We start from the raw sequence: 21,708 nt of genomic DNA on the forward strand, positions 1-21,708 counted from the left end.
CAAATTTTTAGTGGCTTCACTTTTTTTTTTTTCTCCTGTTAATACTCACCTGAGGATATTTTTTCATTGATTTTTAGGGAGAGTAGAAGAGAAAGGGAAAGACAGAAAGAAACATCGATATGAGAGAAACACATCTATTGGTTGCCTCCTGCCCAGGCCGGAGAGGAGCCTGCAACCTAGGTATGTGCCCTTGACCAGAATCAAACCCAGGACCCTTTGATCCACAGGCTGACGCTCTATCCACTGAGACAAACCGGCTAGGGCTTCACTTTTATTATTGATCCCCTTATTCTTTTCTCATGTCAGTCAGTATCTCTGCATGGAGGAGAAATACTCAGGGGTACTCCACAAATGTTATCACCCTTGACAAATCAATTTAAAAAGAAGTAGAAAGGAGAGGGATAACATTTAAATTTCTCAGTAAAAACAATACTGTGTTCTCATTAATCAAGCAGTAGTTCAGAGGCAGACTCTATAATCCAGTACCTGGGTTCAAGGACCAGCTCTGCCTCTTTCTAGCTATGTGACTTTGGAAAACTACCAACTTCTCAGTGCCTCAGTTTCTTCATCTATAAAATAAGGATAGCTATATCTACTTCACAAAGCCATTGAGAGCATTAAATAAGAAATAAATGTAAGCCAGGTAGCATGGTACCTAACACATATTTTGCATTTAAGAAATGTGATTGTAGCCCTAGCCCAGCCGTGGGCAAACTACGGCCCGCGGGCCGGATCCGGCCCGTTCGGCTGTTCTATCCGGCCCGCGGAGCCAAAAGAGCGGAGGGTTCTCTTGCTCTCCCCTCCGCTCCTTTACTTTGAATTTATATTAGTTCACACAAACACTCCATCCATGCTTTTGTTACGGCCCTCCGGTCCAGTTTAAGAACCCATTGTGGCCCTCGAGTCAAAAAGTTTGCCTACCCCTGCCCTAGCCGGTTTGGCTCAGTGGATAGAGCGTCGGCCTGTGGACGGAAGGGTCCCAGGTTCGACTCCCGTCAAGGGCACATGCCTGAGTTGCAGGTTCAATTCCCAGTAGGGGGCGTGTAGGAGACAGTTGATCAATGATTCTCTCTCATCATTGATGTTTCCATCTCTCTCTCCTACCTTCTTCTCTAAAATCAATAAAAATATATTAAAAAAAAAAAAAAGAAACGTGATTGTAGGTGTTCACAACCGCCCTTGCTCTCTAACCCCAGCCCAAGGAGAAGGGAGGTAAGTAAAGAGGTCTCTATACCATGGCTCCTACAAAGCATGCTGCCCACAAATCCACCAGTGGTAAAGCACCAAGGAAGCAACTGGCTACCAAAGCCCCTCACAAGAGTGGGGCCTCTACTGGAGGAGTGAAGAAACCTCATTGTTAAAGGCCTGGTACCGTGGCACTTTGTGAAATTAGATGTTATCAGAAGTCCACTGAACTGATTTCCAAACTTACCTTCCAGTGTCTGGTATGAGAAATTGCTCAGGATTTCAAAACAGATCTGTGCTTCCAGAGTGTAGTGATTGGTGCTTCGCAGGAGGCAAGTGAGGTCGATCGGGTTGGCCTTTTTGAAGATGCCAACCTGTATGCTATCCATGCCAAACATGTAACAGTTATGCCAAAAGACATGCAGCTAGCATGCCTCAGATACAGAGAACATGCTTAAGAATCCACTAGGATGGGAAACAGTTCATTCTTTTTAAAAAATCTTTTTTTTTCTCTCCTTCCTATTAGTAGTAGTTCTGAACATTAGATATTTTTTCGCCATGGGGTTAAAAGGTACCTAAGTATATGATTGCAAGTGGGAAATAGGGGCCAGGAATCAGGTATTGGCAGTTTTTCCATTTTCATTTGTGTGTGAATTCTTTTTTTAAATATAAATGTGGAAACATAAAGCATTAACACAAGTCAATACGTTTCAGTAAACAAGTTTCTGCAGTTCAGCTTCATAACAATATAAATAAACCCATTAAATTTTTCCTGGACAATGCCAGCATTTGGATTTTTTATTTTGTTTAAATATATTTTATTGATTTTTTTACAGAGAGGAAGGGAGAGGGATAGAGTTAGAAACATCGATGAGAGAGAAACATCGATTCAGCTGCCTCCTGCACACTCCCTACTGGGGATGTGCCCACAACCAAAGTACATGCCCTTGACCGGAATCGAACCTGAAACCCTTCAGTCTGCAGGCTGATGCTCTATCCACTGAACCAAACCAGTTAGGGCAGCATTTGGATTTTTTAAAAACAAGTAAAGTTCAGGAGAAACCAAGATGGTGGCATAGGTGAACACCTAAACTGCTGCCTCGCACAACAGTTTCAAAACTACAGCTAAAAGACAAAATGGACATCATCCAGAACCACAGGAAAGCTGGCTGAGTGGAAATTCTACAACTAGAAGGAAAGAAAGGGGCACACGGAGACTCAGAGAAGCTGCAAAAGGCTGAGGTACGGAGACACACACGTGGAGAGGACAGGCGGCTGAGTGCTTGGCTAGCTTTCTCTAGCAGGAGAGAGACGGAAGCTCCCGACTGCACTGAACCCCAGTTCCGGGCAAGACCCTGGGGTCCCAGACTCATACAGGGCGGGGGGAGTCTGGACTGTCGGGAAAAGAGAGGAGTGCATGGAAATTCAGGGAAGCCGCGAAAGGCAGAGGTCTGGAGGCGCGCACGCAAGTGCACACAGAGAGAACTGACTGCTGAGTGTGCCTCTGGCTTTCTCTAGCGGGAGGAAGACGGAAGCTCCTGACTGCACTGAACTCCAGTTCCGACTGCACTGAACCCCAGTTTTGGGCAAGACCCTGGGGACCCAGACTCATACGGGGGGAGTCTGGACTGTCGGGAAAAGAGAGGAGCGCACGGAAACTCGGGAGCCACAAAAGACAGAGGTCTGGAGGCGCACACACGAGTGTGCGCAGGGAGGACTGACTGCTGAGTGTGCCACTGCCTTTCTCTAGCGGGAGGAAGACGGAAGCTCCCGACTGCACTGAACTCCAGTTCCAGGCGAGAATCTGGGAATCCAGATTCATTGGGGGAGAAACTGGACTGTCTGGCAGCGGGCAAAACTCGAGGGTGGCTTTCTCTCAGAGGTGCTTGCAGCGATTACCGAGGGACACTGAGACCCAGGGGCCTCATAGGGCAGGGCTGACGGGAAGCCAAGGCTGTCTGCTCAGCCCTGAGACTCCGCCCTATCCAAGCTGAGCACAGAGGCTTTTGCAATTTTGCAAGTCATGTCTCATAAGGCTGTCTCCAGCACAGAAGTTCTCCCGGTGTAGACACAGCTGATCCTCACAGCCAATTGGCCTGGAGGTCAATTCCTCCCAGTGATACCAACAACAATCAAGACTTAACTACAACAAGGCTGTACACACAGTCCACAAAGGGGTGCACCAAGAGTAGTCCACCTCAGGTAACCGGGGAGGCTGAGCCACTGGGCCATATAGGACACCTAGCATACAAAATACTCTACCAACTCAGGGAAGCAGCAAAAATGCAGAGACAAGGAAACAGATCACAAACAAAAGAAGTGGAGGAAAGCAAACAACTGAATATAGAGTTCAAAACCACGGTTATAAGGGTTTTCAAGAATTTCCTAGAAAAGGCCGATAAATTTAATGAGACCCTCGAGGATATAAAAAAGGACCAACTAGAAATTAAACATACACTGACTGAAATAAAAAATATTATACAGAGACCCAACAGCAGACTAGAGGACCGCAAGAATCAAGTCAAAGAGTTGAAATACAAAGAAGCAAAAAACACTCAACCGGAAAAGCAAAAAGAAAAAAGAATCCAAAAATTTGAAGATAGGGTAAGAAGCCTCTGGGACAACTTCAAGTATACCAACATCAGAATTATGGGGGTGCCAGAAAAAGGGAGAGAGCAAGATACTGAAAACCTATTTGAAGAAATAATGATTGAAAACTTCCCCCACCTGGTGAAAGAAATAGACTTACAAGTCCATAAGCGCACAGAACCCCAAACAAAAGGAATCCAAAGAGGACCACACCAAGACACATCATAAGTAAAATGCCAAGGGCAAAAGACAAAGAATATTAAAAGCAGCAAGAGAAAAACAGTTAATTACCTACAAGGGAGCACCCATACAATTGTCAGCTGATTTCTCAACAGAAACTATGCAGGCCAGACGGGAGTGGCAAGAAATTTTCAAAGTGATGAATAGCAAGAACCTACAACCAAGATTACTGTACCCAGCAAAGCTATCATTCAGAATTGAAGGGCAGATAAAGAGCTTCACAGATAAGAAAAAGCTAAAGGAGTTCACCACCAAACCAGTATTATATGAAATGCTGAAAGGTATTCTTTAAGAAGAGGAAGAAGAAGAAAAAAGTAAAGATAAAAATTAGGAACGACAAATACATATCTATCAACAAGTGAATCTAAAACTCAAGTGATTAAAAAATCTGATGAACAGAATAAACTGGTGAATATAATAGAATCAGGGGCATAGAAAGGGAGTGGATTGATAATTCTCAGGGGGAAAGGTGTGTGGGGGGTACGGGAAGAGACTGGACAAAAATCATACACCTATGGATGAGGACAGTGGGTGGGGGGCAGGTAAGGGCAGAGGGTGTGGTGGGAACCAGGTGGAGGAGAGCTGTGGGGGGGAAAAAGGAGAAACAATTGTAATAATCTGAACAATAAAGATTTATTAAAAAAACAAAAATTCAGAGGGAAGTTAATACATCAAGTTCACACAATGACTGAGTGGCAGAGCCAGTGCTCACTCCCAGGTGCTATCTAGCTCCAAAGCTTCTGTTATTTCTTCTCTATCACACTGCTGATTTTTCCAGCAGAGCAAGGCACCTTTTCCTTTGCCAATATGGAATTTGTAAAGTTATTCCTTTTCTAAGACAAGTAACTTATAATTTTATTAGACACTATATTAGAGATGGCTGGTTTAGTAGAAAGAGGAGTTAGGATGTCTAGTAGTTATTGAGGGCTTCTAGGTATTATGAATTAGCTCATTTAGTGCTCAGAACTACCCTATGAAGATAAGTAGCACTGTTACCTCATTTTACAGATGAGGAAACTGAGGTACAGGGAGGTTGAATAACTTGTGTCAGCTCAAAGAGCTAGTAAGAGGCAGAGCCAGGCCTCAGGGTCTGACTCTGGAGAATAAACTCCTAGCCTGGCCACTGTCCTGCTGCCAGTCCTGTGGAGCCGAGGAGCAGAGCCCCCTGGAGGACCTGCTCTTGTTCTTACATCTCTCACCCACATCTCTGATCTCTTGGCCTAATGACTTGGCACATTCTGGACTCTCTCCTAAAGCTCTTTCCCTCTCATTACAGGTCCTGGTGGAGGAGGAGCCCCTGCATTCTCTCTTCAGCCCTGTGCGCCAGGAGGTCTTTGTCACCATCACTGACCTAAGGTGACACCCACATGCCCTGTACACATGCATCCTGGTTCTTCATTCAGGGCCAATAGCAAAGCCAACTGACATGTTCCATATTTTAATTTCTCAAAACTATTTAGAGAAGTGGAAACCAAATCCAAGTTTTGTATAAGAACTTTGATTTCACGTATGCTACCATTTGTATCTGAAAGACCTTATTGGAATCTCCTTTGAGTTTGGTTTTGTCCCAAGTATATTCGGTGGAAAGTTACTACCATGTCTGTTTCATGACACAGTTCCACAGTGCAAGAAATTTGGAAGGGCTGTCTTCTGTTTACCTTTCTTGGAAGTTCGTACTGCACACTAACTGATTAAAGGTGCCGAAAAGTCCCATAGTTTAAAAAGTTTTTAACTTGGTTTAACTTGCCATTCCCCAAAGTAACAAACCCTTGATAGAGCAGTACACTCTCCTTGGCAGAACACACTTTGAAAAATCGTACTCTACTGTATTAGACTGTAGCAGGCTTCTCTTCCATGGTTGAATTGAAGGAAAAACCTTGAAGGATGTCACTCTAGCGACCTCCTGGGCAGGCAGGGAGGGTAAGGGGAGAAGGATGCAGGCTCTGAGCCTGAAACTCTTTCTGTAACCTTTTGTAAGATGTACCTAAACAGACTGACAAGCAAGCCATGGATCTCTTTCATCAGAATGTTATACCAAACAGTCTATCCATTCCTTTGGGGTTACTTTGATCTCTGCTTATCAATGTCAAGTCACACCCTCCCCAGTTTGCTATTCCCAAACTGTCTTTTTCTAGTTACCAAGATGTCCATTTGCTGTTTGGCTCTGAAGATCGAGTTGACTTGTTTAGTCTTATCACCAAAAGTATAATCACTCTGCCCTCTGAAAATACCCTTAACCAGCTGCAGGAAATCATACCCAGTGGGTCCTACAAATCAGAGGTAACTCACTCTTTGCTTTAATAATTTGCCATTCCCAGGGTCAGCTGATATTGGCCAATGGAAAGTGCATTTGATTTTTTTGGAACTAGCCAAAAACCATTTAAGCCAAGTCTGGTGAATAGAATAGGTGGTTAAATAGCTTTTTCTCTTTTTTATTTTGTCTTCTTTTTTCCCTTGCTTTTGGCTTTAAAATAAGATGGAGCATTCATATACATAGTAGATATGTAGGGTTACCATGTGCTAAGTATCATGATAGGCGGCAGAAATAGAGCGGTACACTCTCCGATCCAGGGAGCTTATATCCTAGTGCAGAGATACAAACTGCCAGTAAATATAATATCAGGTGGTGAGTGCTATGAAAAGTAAAAGAAGAGGATAAGGAGTACTGTGGGTGGGAGGCACGGGGGCTTTTTACATAGGGTGGTCAGGGAAAGCTTTCCTGATGAGGTGACAGTTGAAGAGAGAGTGTGTATATCTCTGGAGGAGAAGCTTTCGGGCAGAGCCAGGAGGAAGTACAAAGGCCTTGATTTTCCTGCCACTAGTAAACTGGTTGGGAAAGCAATTGCTAAAGGGAACTTTATTCCCCTTTGTTTCAAGATGTCAGAAAGAGTCACAAGTCAAATTTTAAAAGTATTTTGATGCCCCTAAGTCATTCCCCAAATGTAGTTAGAATCAGTTAACTGTTTTCCCAGTAATGTTGAGATGTCCATGTAATATGAATATATATTGTTTCACAAACTGCCTCACAACACTCTTACACTGCGTCTGCAATGTTCAGTAAAGTCTCAAGATAATGAGGAGAGCCTTAAAAGTATGCAGTGCTGGGAAAGTTCACATGGATGGCATCACTTACCCTGTGCCTATTCAGTGTCTCTACAGGCAGACGTTTCAGGTATTCTCTGAGATGCTCCAGAGTTTGGTGGTAAAAGACCCACATTTGGAAAATTTTGACATCATTTTGAAGGTAAACAGGATATCAGGAGAGAATGGGAAAGCTAATGGTTATATTAAATGGTGAAAGTGGAAGAAAACGTGGCAGGATTAAGTTTTAAGAGATAGCATAATAGTTAAGAGTATTAGCTACCCGTTTTGAATCAGACTTGAGTTCAAATTCCAACTCTGCCATTCACTGGTTATAAATTCAGCAAGGAATGTGATTTTTCAATGTCTCATTTCTTCACCTTTAAATGAGACAATAATTACTATATTAAATAAATGGCTTTCAGTTTAAGTGGTTGCTGTATTCCTTAAATTATTATTACTTACTACCACAGAAGGGTTTCAATCAGTGACCAGAGAATAGAGTCAGCCTCATGAATGAGCCAGGTGAGAATTAAATGTTATTAATACCTACCTGCCCTCACCTGTACCAGTGCCAGCAGATGCCATTCCATCATTAGAAATTTATTCATTGGAGTTCATTCACTGCATTCAAACATCTTGCTCTCTTGACCCTTTTCAAGATGCAGATATCCCAGAAAGGGGTAGCCCTTTAAAACTATTATTAATCACATGTGCCTAAGTGCAGGTGGTCACTTATCATTGCCACAATCAACCTTAACATTATTTCTCATTTGTCTTATTTTTGTACATCAACACTGCAGCCAGATTGGCTTTCTTTCCTTTATCCAGTTGTGCCTTAAACTTTCCTTCCTTGACAACTTAATTCAAGCCATTTCTTCTTTATGAAGCTCCTACTCATGGATATTTATTTTCCATGAATCTGTCCCTGACTGTTGTAGGCAGATACAATTTCCCCATCTTTAGAGTTCTTTATTAGCATGTCATTAATTTCCTGTCTTTCCAAAACAGGTTTCAGGAAGTTGAAAACATACAGAAGAATAGAATAAATAATTGAAGAAAGTGGGATGAAGGGAAAATAAGTCTAGGAAATAAGCCCCTAAGGAAGCTGACCACCTGATCCCCTAGGTCTTTGTGCTTCATTTGTCATCCTGCCATTTTTATTTCCAAAACTAGTTTATAATTTAGGAAAATATTTTCAGACATAGTAGCGACATGTGGAACTTCTCTCTCAACATCTTTCCCCCAAACAGAATAAAGGTGTTACCCAGATTTTCCTGATAAATCATTTAGGCTCCCTTCATTTTTCATAGCACATGGACCCATGGTTACAATCAATTAAAGACCATGAGCGGGAAAGAGCCGCAGCCAGCATTGCCCAAGTTCTAAAGTGCTTATGCATGCATCTCAACTTGAAGGTAAGCAGCCCTTCAGTTGCAAAGGAGGAAGGATCCAAAGCTATCCTATTACTGCCTATTTCCCCTACTGTTTATGACTCCCAGACTTATGACTCCTTGGTGCTCATGCATTATTCACATATCTACCCCTCTCCTAAAATTCAAGCATCTTGAGGCCAGGTACTGTGTTTATTAATCTTGCATCCTCGTTGCTTGGCACAATATAGTAAATGTTTTTGAATGAGTAAATAAATGTAATCTAAAAATATCTGAGGGCCCTTGCCGAAACCGGTTTGGCTCAGTGGATAGAGCGTCGGCCTGCGGACTGAAAGGTCCCGGGTTCGATTCCGGTCAAGGGCATGTACCTTGGTTGCGGGCACATCCTCAGTGGGAGGTGTGCAGGAGGTAGCTGATCGATGTTTCTCTCTCATCGATGTTTCTAGCTCTCTATCCCTCTCCCTTCCTCTCTGTGAAATATCAATAAAATATATTTAAAAAAAATATATCTGAGGGCCCATGTTAATAGCCACTGTTGACATTTTTTTTTAAATTCCTTCTGAGTATGTTTTGTGCAAGAGTGTGTTGGGATGGGGGCTTCTACTTCAGTTCCTTCCACTTTGTTCTCTATGTGTAGCTAGAGTAATCTTCTTAAAACACATGTCACTTCTTTGATCCAATAATTTCCAACTTTTAGAATACAAGGTCTTGTATGATATAGTGCCTGCCTTCCCATCTATACTCCTTGACTTACGCCAGCCACATTGACCTCCCTTACATTCTTTATCATATAAAGCTCTTCCTGTTTCATGGCCTTTGCACTTACTACATCCTCTGCTTGGAATGACCTTCCCTAACTCTTCACATAGCTAACTTCTCCTCAATCTTCAGTGCTCAGTTTAAATGTTTCCACTTCAAAAAGGCCTTTGCTTAGAAATAGATCTACCCTTGCTCTCTTTCCTTCCTACTTCTTAGAATCAAAGGTTATCTTGTTTGATTATTTTTATTGGCCCAATAAAAATGGATTTATGGTCCATTTACCTCTAATAGAATGTAAATTTCATCACTGATTATGTTTTCTTTTTTACCACAGCATCCCCAGTGCTTAGCACAGAACATGCTACGTGTAGATGCTCAATTATTTTTTAAAATATATTTTTATTGATTTTTTACAGAGAGGAAGGGAGAGGGATAGAGAGTTAGAAACATCGATGAGAGAGAAACATCGATCAGCTGCCTCCTGCACACCTCCCACTGGGGATGTGCCCGCAACCAAGGTACGTGCCCCTGACCAGAATCGAACCTGGGACCCTTCAGTCTGCAGGCCGACGCTCTATCCACCGAGCCAAACCGGTTTCGGCAAGATGCTCAATTAAACATGTATTGGATAAATGTAGGTCAGCTCAGATTCCTCCAGTGGCTTCCCAGCTCATACAGAATAAAATCTTTACAATATTCTCTAAGTTGTTATGTGATCTGAGCCCATCTTCATCTACCTCCGATTTCTTTTCTTTCTCATTTACTCTGCTCCAGCCAACCTCGCCTACTTGCTCCTCAGAAACACCACACACTGTCCCTTCTCTTTGCACTTGTTATTCTCTCTGTCTGGAATGTCTTTCTCCCAGATTTCTACATGGTGCAGTCCCTCATTTTAACATTAGTGAGATCTTCCCTGACTATTGTAAAATAGCAATTCCTATCCTTATCCTCTACATTTTTCTTCATCATGGTATATATCACTATTTGATACATATACTTCATTTTTTCCTTTATATTCCTCCAGTTAGAATATCATCTACATGAGCAGGGATATTATCTTTTGTTCATTGTTTATATCCCCAGTGCCAATCATGGTGCCTTAGCCATAAGTGCCATAGTCATAACCAATTCCTGGCTTATAAATGACACATAGTATTTTTTGATTGAGTGAATGGATGAAGGCTATAACAGTGAATGATAGATATTATACCGTTTTATGTATGTGTTGCTGTGTTGACTGTAAATAAGTTGTAGAGGCTACTGTTCACAATATCTCAGTGTATTTTTTCTGAAGAGCCACAGAAGAAATTTCTTTCTGACTCAGTCCTAGAAACAGTTGTGTTTTCTCTCCATGGGTATTTGCTTTTTGTCTTATGGGCAGTTTGAATTATATCATATGGGACATTGCATTAACCCTGAGAAAATTCAGCGCTGAGCTCCAGTGCATAGCTCCATGGCCTATCTCAAGCAAATGATGACTAGCATTCTGCATACTAACCAAATTCTTAACTTCATTTATCTTTTCTACATTCATTTTAAAAAATTATCCCACTTTCTTCACTATTTTAAATTACATTTCTTTTGCTGATATGGCTTTTGCCTGCTACTTTACCTTTTTTTTTCATAATAAAGCAAACTATCAATAAATAAATTTTAAAGTAGTATTAAATGGTACACCTCAACTTTGTATCCAACTTTTTCACTTATCTGACTAGCAACACCTTATTATAAATTCCTAGGATACTTGATTTCTAATTATTATATTCAGAGTGGCTAAACAATCGTTCTCTTTACTATTGGATAATTTTTTCAATGTGGGGTCTTTAAAAACAGTGCTAGAATGAACATCGTTTTTTTTTTTAAATTCATTTCAGAGAGGAAGGGAGAGAGAGATAGAAACATCAATGATGAGAATCATTGATCGGCTGCCTCCTGCACACCCCCTACTAGAAATCAAGCCCGCAACCCAGAATCGAACCTGGGACCCTTCAGTCCGCAGTCTGACGCTCTATCCACTGAGCCAAACCAGCTAGGGCTGAACATCTTTATATATAAACTTTTTTATATTTCAGATTGCTTACTTAGTTTAGAAGTTAGCATATTTACTATCATTTGCTGGACATATTGTATCCACACATGTTAAATGTTAACCTTCAAGAGATCCAAGGGCTGAATGCAACTTTTGCACTTCTCTTGAATAGATGGTGAAAGTGGAATTACTTCTCAACACCTTAAATCTAAGGCACTAAATACATCTGTATTCTAATGGCATTTTTTTTTCTCCCTAACTAGCTTCCACTGCGATTCCAAAGACTTGGACACCTAGTGGCTCTAATGGTTCTACTGTGTGGAGACCCACTGAAAGAGGTGGCTGAGGAGGCTGCAGAGGGCACGCACTATCTGCTGCACATCACCTTGCGGCTGAAGTGTAAGGCACTGCTGAAAGCAGCCAAGCCCTACATAAATTCTCTAGCACAACACAAGCACCAATCCTCCTGCGCCCTCACTCCCCACATCCTAGAAAGCCTTTTTTACAGTGGTTTACAATGAGAAAGGTTCATAGTCCATAGGCCGAGATGGAGGAACACTGACTTAATAATTAGAATCATAACACTGGATCAGACCCATCAGTGTCAGCCATGTACAAGGGCATGGAGTTAAGAGTATCTAAACATGTAGCACTCTGGACATACTGGAGTGATTAGTTTGGCCAGAAGTGGAAGAGGTTCTTGCCATCATTTGGCCCTTCGTTCATTTATTTATCTCATAAATGTTTGCTGAGTACTTACTTGGCATACAATGGTAACCAGAATATAAGCCATCCAGTCCTTATATGACATAGTCTAGAGTGTGAGTCAGACAATCGAAGAATCAACAAATAACTTATTATAAATAAAGATAACTGCTGTGAAGGGAAATTACAGGGGCTATGAGTAAGAATTAAATCTAGTGTGGGATTCAAAAAAGGCCTCTCTGAAGATAATCTGAAAAATAAAGAATATTAGCCAGGTGCAAAGAAGAACATATTAGGCATAGGGAACAGCATGAGAAAGGGCTTTTAGCAGGTATGATGATCTCCATGCTTCCCAGAGTAATAATCTAATCTCTGGGAAGCTCCAAGTATGAGGACAGTTTACCAAGACATACAATAAAGGAACCACAACTGATTATTCATTCAATAAATATTTATGGCGCATTTATTGTTATTAAGGGGAGCACTGGTGAACAAGACAGACAAGGTCCCTTCCCCCAAAGAGCTTATTTTCTAGTTGGAGAGAGTATCCTCAACCAAGGCTCAAAGACTTCCCTTAGGTAAATTTCTAGGGAACATGGGAAAAGCATGCAAAGAAGTGCAAGGGAGTACTGGCAGACTCAACAATCAGCAAAACTATACACATAAAAAATTCTGATATCAGAATTATCAGACACAGTACAAAATTGTGCAACTTTTTTTTGTGGTGACCTGAGTTTCATCGGGAGACCCCTCAAAAGTCTTGTCTTGGTTGTATTCCTAACTCACTCAAAAGCTCTGCTCTTACAAAAAGCTCTTTTCTTTTTCTTTCAGCCCTTCTTGTATATTGTCCTATAACAGAGGGGAAACAAATCAACCTTCAGATTTACACACACTCCTTCCCCAGGCATTTTTATTCAAGTGAAAAAGACAAGAAGAGTGATATCTTGGGATTCACTTCAACCTGAAAATCAACCAGACTTGCAAAATCGGAAGAAAGAAATAAGCCAGAAAGTATCAATATTTCATATTTTCTTCTCAGATATCACTGAGGACAAGAAAAATCACCCAATCTTGAGAGGAGCAATGAAAAACTGTCGAGAACTACTAGAATTCTACAGAATTAAACAGTTCTGCACGAGTCCCTTCAAAATTGCCCAGGTAGTCAGAATGGCAAAAATTATTAAGACAAACAACTTGAAGTGTTGGAGAGGATGGGGAACAATCAGAAGTTTCGTATATTTGTTCACGGGAATGTAAAATGGTAAAAATACTTTGGGAAAAGTTCTGGCAATTTATTATATGGGGCCAATGTCACTGGATAGCTCTTCAGACAAGCTCTGCTCCCATTAATTGTCCCCCTAACCCTAGCCAGCCTCTTGCATGTATAAAACCTCGTCACAAAAAGAAGCTGTAAGAGAATGTAGTTGATCCAAAAAGCCATACACTTTTTAGTTGATGTATTTATTCGTTATTCACCAAATATTTAAGCATCTGCTAGATACCAGGCACTATGTTAGGGAATATAAGGGAAAAGAAAACCTCAGATCTTGTTCATGTAGGGTCAAAGATATCAGGTATTTTTAATTCTCTGTGCATCAGTTTCCTCATCTGTATAAGGGGGATCTGTAAAAATTAGGATCACTCAACTGCTTAAGGGTTAAATGAGATGCTTATATGGAAAATGCCTTGCTTAGTGCCTGTCACATAGTAAGTGCCTAATCAATTATACTTATTAAAATCACGGGAAGGACTTTATACACTGGCAAGTGCAATGAGAAGCAGAATGACACATTCTTTTAATACATTGTCTCCAGACAAGGTATTTTAGCGATGCCTCAAACTCTGTCAGCTATATAGCACTAGGGCCTTTCCTTTAATTCTGTTCCTATAAAAGTGTGACTCTTTCTGAGGATCTCAGTAATAAACCTTCTTACTAAAAGTCGGAGCTATAAAAGGCCATGCACAGACCCAGCAGTGGACATTTGGGTTCCAGTTTTTCACTTTTATAAACAAAATTGAAGTAAGCAGTGTTGTACATATTTAAACTCTTGTCTGATTGTTAACTTAGAATTGATTCCTTGTTTGGGACTCTTGTCATACCATGTAACTTGGAAGTTCATTTTTCCCAAATCATTTCAGATCTTCGAAGTTTTTCTCGATTCAAATGAGCTCTGCCAGTTTGTATTGACTATATTGGATGGCCTAAAAAATCTGAAACATTCCTGTACCCAGCAATTAGCCGGAAAATTGCTGATGTCATTGGTAGAAAATGCGGAGTTCCGGTTTGAGAAGGTAAAAAGCTCCATGACCATTTCCTGGGCTTGAAATATCAGCTAGAGCTCTCCTTCCTGCAGCTGCTGAGATCTCTTCTACTGCTTCTTTTCAGCTGAGAACTACTGAAGGAGAACAAGACCAAGCTTTAGTCCATTTGATCAAAGTTGAATATTCATCCTTTCAACAAGTATATCATAAATGATCACTGTGTATGCAAGTAGGGAGGGAATTTTCTTTAAATCTAAGGGTGTAATCCATATTTTCCAGAAGAGTATTGTTTTGCTGGGAAGATTATAAATTAACACATATGAGAATGGTAACTTCAATTTAGATCCTCATCCAGGTTAATTAATGGTGTCAAATTTTTGTTTTTTTAAATATATTTTTATTGATTGAGAGAGGAAGGAAGAAAGAGAGATAGAAACATCAATGATGAGAGAGAATCATTGATCACTTGCCTCCTGCACGCCTCCTCCTGGGGATCAAGCCCTGACCAGGAATTGAACCATGACCTCATGGTTCATAGGTTGACTCTCGGCCATTGAACCACGCTAATCAGGCAGTAGTGACAAATTTTTAAAAATTAAGCCATCAGTAATCCTAGAAGGGGGCCAACTTAGTAAGTATAAAATCAAGAAAGTTTATTTAAATGTATCGAAAACTGAAACATCAAAAAATAACTATGTAATTATATCACTTAGAAATATGGAAGGACATATGGGAAGAGATAAAAGTAGTTATCTCTGAGGAACAGACCTGGGGGATAGACAAGAGAGAGCCTCTAAATACCACTGGACCTTTAAAATTGTGTGTACTTTGATAAAAATAAAAAGTAATTCTTAAATTGTGAAAACCCATTTTTAAAACTATTAAAATAGCAAAGATGCAAAAAGAACAATATAATGAGAGCACAATGAGATGGACACATATCAGTTGGGTACTTTCAGGTGTTAAAAAAATAAACTAAGAAGATTATACCAAGGGTTTATCATTTCATATAATAAGAAGTCTGGAAGTAGAGTATATGTTCTAGGATTAGTTTGGTGACTCAACAGTGTTATCAGAGAGACAGGGGCTTTTGTATCTTTTCACTTTGCCTGTTCATATAGCCAAAAGGTACTTGCCACAGTTTCAGACTTTATGACCCAGCAAAAAAAAAAAAAGTTTTCCTTTTAATCAAAGGGACTCTTTCTCAATAGCCCCCAGATTTTCTCTCATGTTTTACTGGCCAGGAATGATGACATCACCTGCCATCCTTAAACCAGTTTCTAGTAGCTGGTGATAATGACAGCCATTTTATCTGAGGTTGTTGAGGACTGCCTCTCTGAGACACTGACATTTCCACAGAGCCCTGAAGTCATGAGTCTGTGAGCAGGAAGAGTAGTTCAAGCAGAGGAATGGACCAAAGCCCGATGGCAGGTATGATTCCTCTGCCAATCTCAGAGTCAAAGAGAAAAAATCCCAGCTTTCTTGCAACACTAAATTTAGTAATTAATCTTATTATAAAATCAATACATAATCATTAAGGAAAAATTAGAAAAATATATGAGCAAAAGCCTGGCTGGTGTGGCTCAGTGGCTGAGCATTAACTTATAAATCAAGACATCATGGTTTGAAAAAAAAAAAAGACATCATGGTTTGATTCCCAGTCAGAGCACATGCCCAGGTTGTGGGCTCGATCTCCAGTGGGGAGCATGCAGGAGGCAGCCGATCAATGATTTTCTCTCATCATTGATGTTTCTATCTCTCCCTCTCCCTTCCTCTCTGATATCAATAATATATATATAAGAAAAAATTAATATCACTCAAAGACACATTACTGACATCTTTGTATATATGTTCTTCCAAAAACTTTTATATGCATATACATACATACAGATAGGTTTTAAGTAGATTTGATAATAAACTTTTTTTTCTTTATTGATTAAGGTATTACATATGTGTCCTTATCGCCCCATTGCCCACCCCAATAAAAAACTTTTAAAAAAATAAAGATTGTTTTAAAAGTCATCCCAAGACCTTTCAGAAATAACCACAATATTCTCAGTAACTATCAGTGTCCCACAGGATTAAGGTCTCAGTCATTTCTTTTCCCTCTTCAGGTACCAGAGATTGTGGGAGTTATCTGTGCCCAGCTATCCACGATCAGCCAGCCTAGTGTCCGCCAACAAGTCATAACTATTGTGAGTTTGTTTATCTCCAGGCCCAAGTACACAGATATAGTGATCAGCCACCTTCTGTATCATCCAGTACCATATGACAGGTAACAGAACCTGATAGAACCTCTGGGTGTGTGACACATGGTTGTAGTATTGTAGAACATAGTTGCCCTAAAAAATTTAACGATATCCTTATAGAGGAGATAAGTTATAAACAGATGCCTGCAATATAAGTCAGAATATAATGCATAAACACAAATAAACAATTCAACAAATCCAGAATAAAGAACATTTTACAAGATGGTTGGGCTGAACTCTTCAAAGAAGTTAATGTCACAAAAGAAAAAATGGTACTGGGAGCACTGTTCTAGAATTTTGAAAAAGGAAAGAGACATAACCAAATGCAATATGTGGCTTTGTTTGGATCCTGGATAAAAAGCAAATGCTATGATAAAAATTTTTGAGAAAATTTAAATAGAAACTCTATGCTAGATTATTAAATAAATGTAATTTTCTGAGGTGTGAAATGATAATATGGTTATACAGAAGAATGTCCTTATTCTTAGGAGATAGACGTTGAAGTATTTAGGGATGAATGTCATGATGTCTGCAATGCACTTAAGAAAGATTTAGCAAAAAACAGATATACATTTTTTTAAAAGAATAGAATCATAGAGAGGAACAAACAAGATGTTTGTTTTGAGGTTGTTTTTTTAAATTAGTGATAGGTGGAGGCCCCTGGGAAGTTCCAAGAGATGCCTTATGGGGAAGGCAGTGAGGCATCAGGAGAGGGCTCCAGGTGCCCCCATCCCCACTCCACTTTACCCAGAGTAGCACCCCTTTTATCTGCTTTATAGTATATTGTGATTCTGGGTAGTTATTTAATTTGAAGAAAAGATTTCACAGCTTTAAACTGTTCAAAAAACACTTTCAATGAATGGTTCCACAGAATGTCTTGGTATAGTGCCGATGTTTTTATAAGCTGAACTTACACATTCTGCCACTTAATCAAATACAGGATGACTTCAACTCATCCAAAGGAAAAAATTAGTTCATACACGTTTTAAAAAAATATATTCTTACTTTTATATATTTCTGTAATGCACTATTTTTAAATCTTTACTACTTGCTTCAGTTTAGCCACACTAGATTCTTATATAAAGCACATGACTTAGTACAAATATTAAATATATCTAGCTATTTTAAGTGCAATTTTAGCATTATTTTATTGTTTGTATGCGTTCTAGCCCTTGGATGACTTTGAGAAAAAACTACTGCTTTAGATCATATGAGAATGTGGATTCTGTTAGAAATGACTTAGGAAACTTCATTCTGATTATGTTTTTGGTCACTTACCTGAAGTCCATTAGTTTGTTTATAGATCAGCGTAATTGTTCTTAGGTGTCTGTTTGCTGTTAGGCACTGGGGAAATAATGGACAGGACATGGACCCGGCCCTCTAGCAGCACACTATTTGGTAGTAGACATAGATGAGTAGCGGAGGATGCCAAAGCAAAATAAGAGAGTTCTGTGGAAACCCCTAGGAGGGAACTTAATTAGATAAAGGATTGGTAAAGGATTTCTGAAAGAAGGGATGTTCCTAGCTGAGTTTTTAGTGTTAATTACCATGTAGATGGTAGGATGGGGGATGGGAAGAGACATTCTAGACAAAAGGTAGAGAGAAAATAAATACCAGGAATGTATGAAACAGTTTAATGAATGCTCATTCCCAAATGATGGGCAAACAAAAACTATGTCACAGCTACAGAATCAGTATCGTGGGAAGTGAGTCCTGTTTCTTATTTTAAAGTCCCAGATGATTTTTTTCACACTAAACTTTGAGAAGACTCATAGGCCCTTGCGTGTGTGTTCCTAATTCAGATGCATTCCCAGCACACTTACAGATGTGCAGAACCAAACGCATTTTGAAACACTTCTTTCACAATAAATAGCTTCTTCTTTTTTAAAATATGTTTTTATTGATTTTGGAGATAGGAAGGGACACAGAGAGAGAAACATCCATGAGAAAGAGAAACTTTGATCAGCTGCCTCCTGCATGGATCGATCCTGAAACCTGGGTATGTGCCCTGATTGGGAATCAAACCTTTGACTTTTTGGTGCAGAGACAATGCTCAACCAACTGAGCCACACGGGCCAGGGCACAATAAATAGCTTCTTAAGTACTTCATCTACTCCCTCAGGAATTCAGAGAGAAAAAATCAAAAGTAAGTAAGTATAGGAATTTCTTAGTTTTACCCCAGAATGAATGTTAATATTCTATAATCTGTTTCCCCAGTCAAGAGCCTTTTCAATATCCCACACTGCATCTATCCTCCCTTCAGGAGTTCTTTAGAAACTTACTTTGTTTTATTCACAGATTAGTATTACCAAAGTAAGGGGTGGAAATGTAGGAATAGTCTTTAAGCCTCTCAGTTTTTAGAGTGATTCTGAGCAGGTAGTTGGAAAACCATGCTTTACAAAAACACTGAGTCTAGCACACAAAGATACCTAGGTAGATTTTAAAAAGAAAAGAATGGGTTAAAGCATGAGTAACTCCCAATCTTCTCATCTTTCCCCATAATGCTCCTCCACAGTGTTTATATAAGTCAGGCCCTACCTTTGAGTCAGTGGTAGAAGAGAACTCATTATATGCTACCTTTAAGAAGAGATACCTTCTAAGGAAGATCAAAGCTTTATTTCAGGGCTTGACCTTAGCCAAAATTTGAAGACCATATACTAGATTGAATAAGTATGTCTTTGAATGCCTTCTGTAAGCTTGGCATTGTGCTAGGCCCTGAGGGATTTATAGAAGCTAGAGGTATTCCCTGCCTCAGAAGGAACAGGTAGACACACCTACAGAGAACTGACAAAAGCACATTGAGACTGAGGCAACCTCTATGACAAACAAATTTTTAAAGTGTTATGGGCATTCTCATGAGTTACATGGTGATGAAGCAGCAAAGGGTTCATAGAAAGGAGGACTTTGGAGCTGGACCTAGAAGGATTTTGATGGACAGAAGAGAGTTTTGGAAAGGGCCTTTCAGTTTAAGGAAATGACTTAAGCAAAGATATAGGGTTTTCAAAGTTCATTGTTTATTTGGTGAAAGTGAATAGTTTGGGTAGCTAGAGCACAGAGTATGTGATAGGGAAGTTATGAGACTGAAAAGGTAAGTTAGGGCCAGTTTGTGAATGGTCTTGAAGTCCGTGCTGAAACAATAGGAACTTTGGTCTATAAAACGTTGGGAATTACTGTTATGAAATCAGAGAGTGTTTTGCTACCCTGAAGAACTAAACAGCAGGAAACCTCTTATAGATTGGATTCCAAACAGACTCTAAACACGTTGTGGTCATTATAGGCCTGGAATAAGCCATTTTCCTGAACCTTCTTACTCTGATTTTCTAGAAATCTGACTGAGATGTGGAGAACTCTGAAGGTGGAGGTGCCCAGCACAACTGGGATCCTGTCGAGGCTCCTGAGGATGCTGCAGACATGCCATAATGAGCCCACCCAGGAGAAGATGGCCTATGTGGCTGTTGCTGTAAGCCATTGAGCTGTGCCCCTCCAACTTCAGCCCGCCATGCTTCCCCCTTGGGATGACTGGCCCAACACCCTATCTGGAGAGTGTTCCTTTTGGTTCCTCTTAAAGTTTGCTTTTGTCATTCATTTATAAATCTACAGTGTCTCTACCAACAGATGGACATGGATGGGGCTGGGGAGAGTGAAGCAATCAGTATGGTTTATAAGTTTTAAACATTCTTTCCCTCAACCTTAAAAGATATATATCATCATAGTTAAAAGTAATACAAACTTGTGAAAATTTTTCAAATAATACAGAAGAATATAAATTAGAAAGCAAAGGTCCTCCTTAAGCAGAGGTTTGCAAACCTTTTCTGTAAAGGACCAGATGGTAATATTTAAATAATGGCCATACCATCTCCCTAAAAATGAACTTTTTAGAAGTGTTTATACATATATGAACTTTCTGTATACATATTTGCTATATATTTTTCCTTTTAAATAGACTTTAAAAGGATCAAGCCCACAGCTTGGGCATGTGCCCTGACTGGGAATCGAACCATGACCTCCTGGTTCATAGGTCAATGCTCAACCACTGAGCCACACTGGTCAGCTAGACTTTATATTTTAAAGCAGTTTTAGGTTCACAGCAAAATTGAGCAGAAAGTACAGCGTTCCTATGTACTCCCTGTCCAGTATATGCACAGCCTCCCCCTCTTATCCACATGTACTTTTTACTTTATTTTCTTTCCTACCAGTTTATGGTTCAGCTTTCCCTGACCTATGGTATCATCACACTTTTTTTTTTAGCTTCCAAAAATATTTTGACATCTCTAGTCTGCTATTGTCTCCTCTCCTATTCTGGTTCTTGTAGATTTATGCCTTTTTAAAAATCCCTGTAATGCCATTTTAGTGCAATTTTAAGAGTTAGGACAGATAAAACTATTTAATTATATTAGTCTATAAAGTTATTTGTGCATATACTAGTATATATATATATGTATATATGTGTGTGTGTGTGTATATATATATATATATATATATATATATCATAATACATGCTCTTTGATGACCTGCTGTTTTTATTTAACAATGTATTACTACTTTCCATATCAATATATGAGGCTCTCTGTTATCTTTTTCATGGTTGCATAGTAATTTATTTTCAAGTACTTTTTAAAAAAATAGGTAATACATGGTATTGAACCATTTATTTTATTATCAAGTTTCAGATTAGTGAATATTTTAACAATTTTTAAACTTCTGCCATTAAAACAGTACTGTAGCAGACATAAGTTTTGTTACACTGTACATACCAATTATTTAGGATAAAGTCCATTGGCGGGTAATTTTTAGGTCAAAGGGTGGGATTATTTAAACTTCTTCTTTTTTTTTTTTTTAAATATATTTTCTTGATTTTTTACAGAGAGGAAGGGAGAGGGATAGAGAGTTAGAAACATCGATGAGAGAGAAACATCGATCAGCTGCCTCCTGCACACCCCCTACTGGGGATGTGCCCGCAACCAAGGTACATGCCCTTGACCAGAATCGAACCTGGGACCTTTCAGTCCACAGGCTGACGCTCTATCCACTGAGCCAAACCGGTTTTGGCTAAACTTCTGATAATTTTCCCAGATGGTCCTCTAGAATGTTGCCCTCCTACCAGTCATGTATGAGAATGCCTATTTACCCACACTCTCACTACATTGAGTATTACCAGTCTTTTTATTGTTGCCTAGCTGATAGGTTAAAAAGAAACATTTTGTTTTTACTTTTT

At 39.7% G+C, this 21,708-nt stretch overlaps 1 protein-coding gene across 1 annotated transcript in view; it reads left to right on the forward strand.

The window, feature by feature from the left end:
- The first annotated feature begins 12,994 nt into the window (after window positions 1-12,994).
- The window catches only part of MROH8 (maestro heat like repeat family member 8), a 28,175-nt gene continuing 19,461 nt past the window's right edge, over window positions 12,995-21,708 (forward strand). The window contains exons 1-4 of the mRNA XM_080685805.1: window positions 12,995-13,140; window positions 14,122-14,274; window positions 16,359-16,519; window positions 19,818-19,953. Coding sequence (XP_080541931.1) covers window positions 13,066-13,140; window positions 14,122-14,274; window positions 16,359-16,519; window positions 19,818-19,953 — 525 coding nt within the window. The 5' untranslated portion in view covers window positions 12,995-13,065. The remainder of the gene's footprint in view (window positions 13,141-14,121; window positions 14,275-16,358; window positions 16,520-19,817; window positions 19,954-21,708) is intronic.

Source organism: Plecotus auritus, assembly GCF_963455305.1.
Source record: "Plecotus auritus genome assembly, chromosome: 8".
Lineage (NCBI taxonomy): Eukaryota > Metazoa > Chordata > Mammalia > Chiroptera > Vespertilionidae > Plecotus > Plecotus auritus.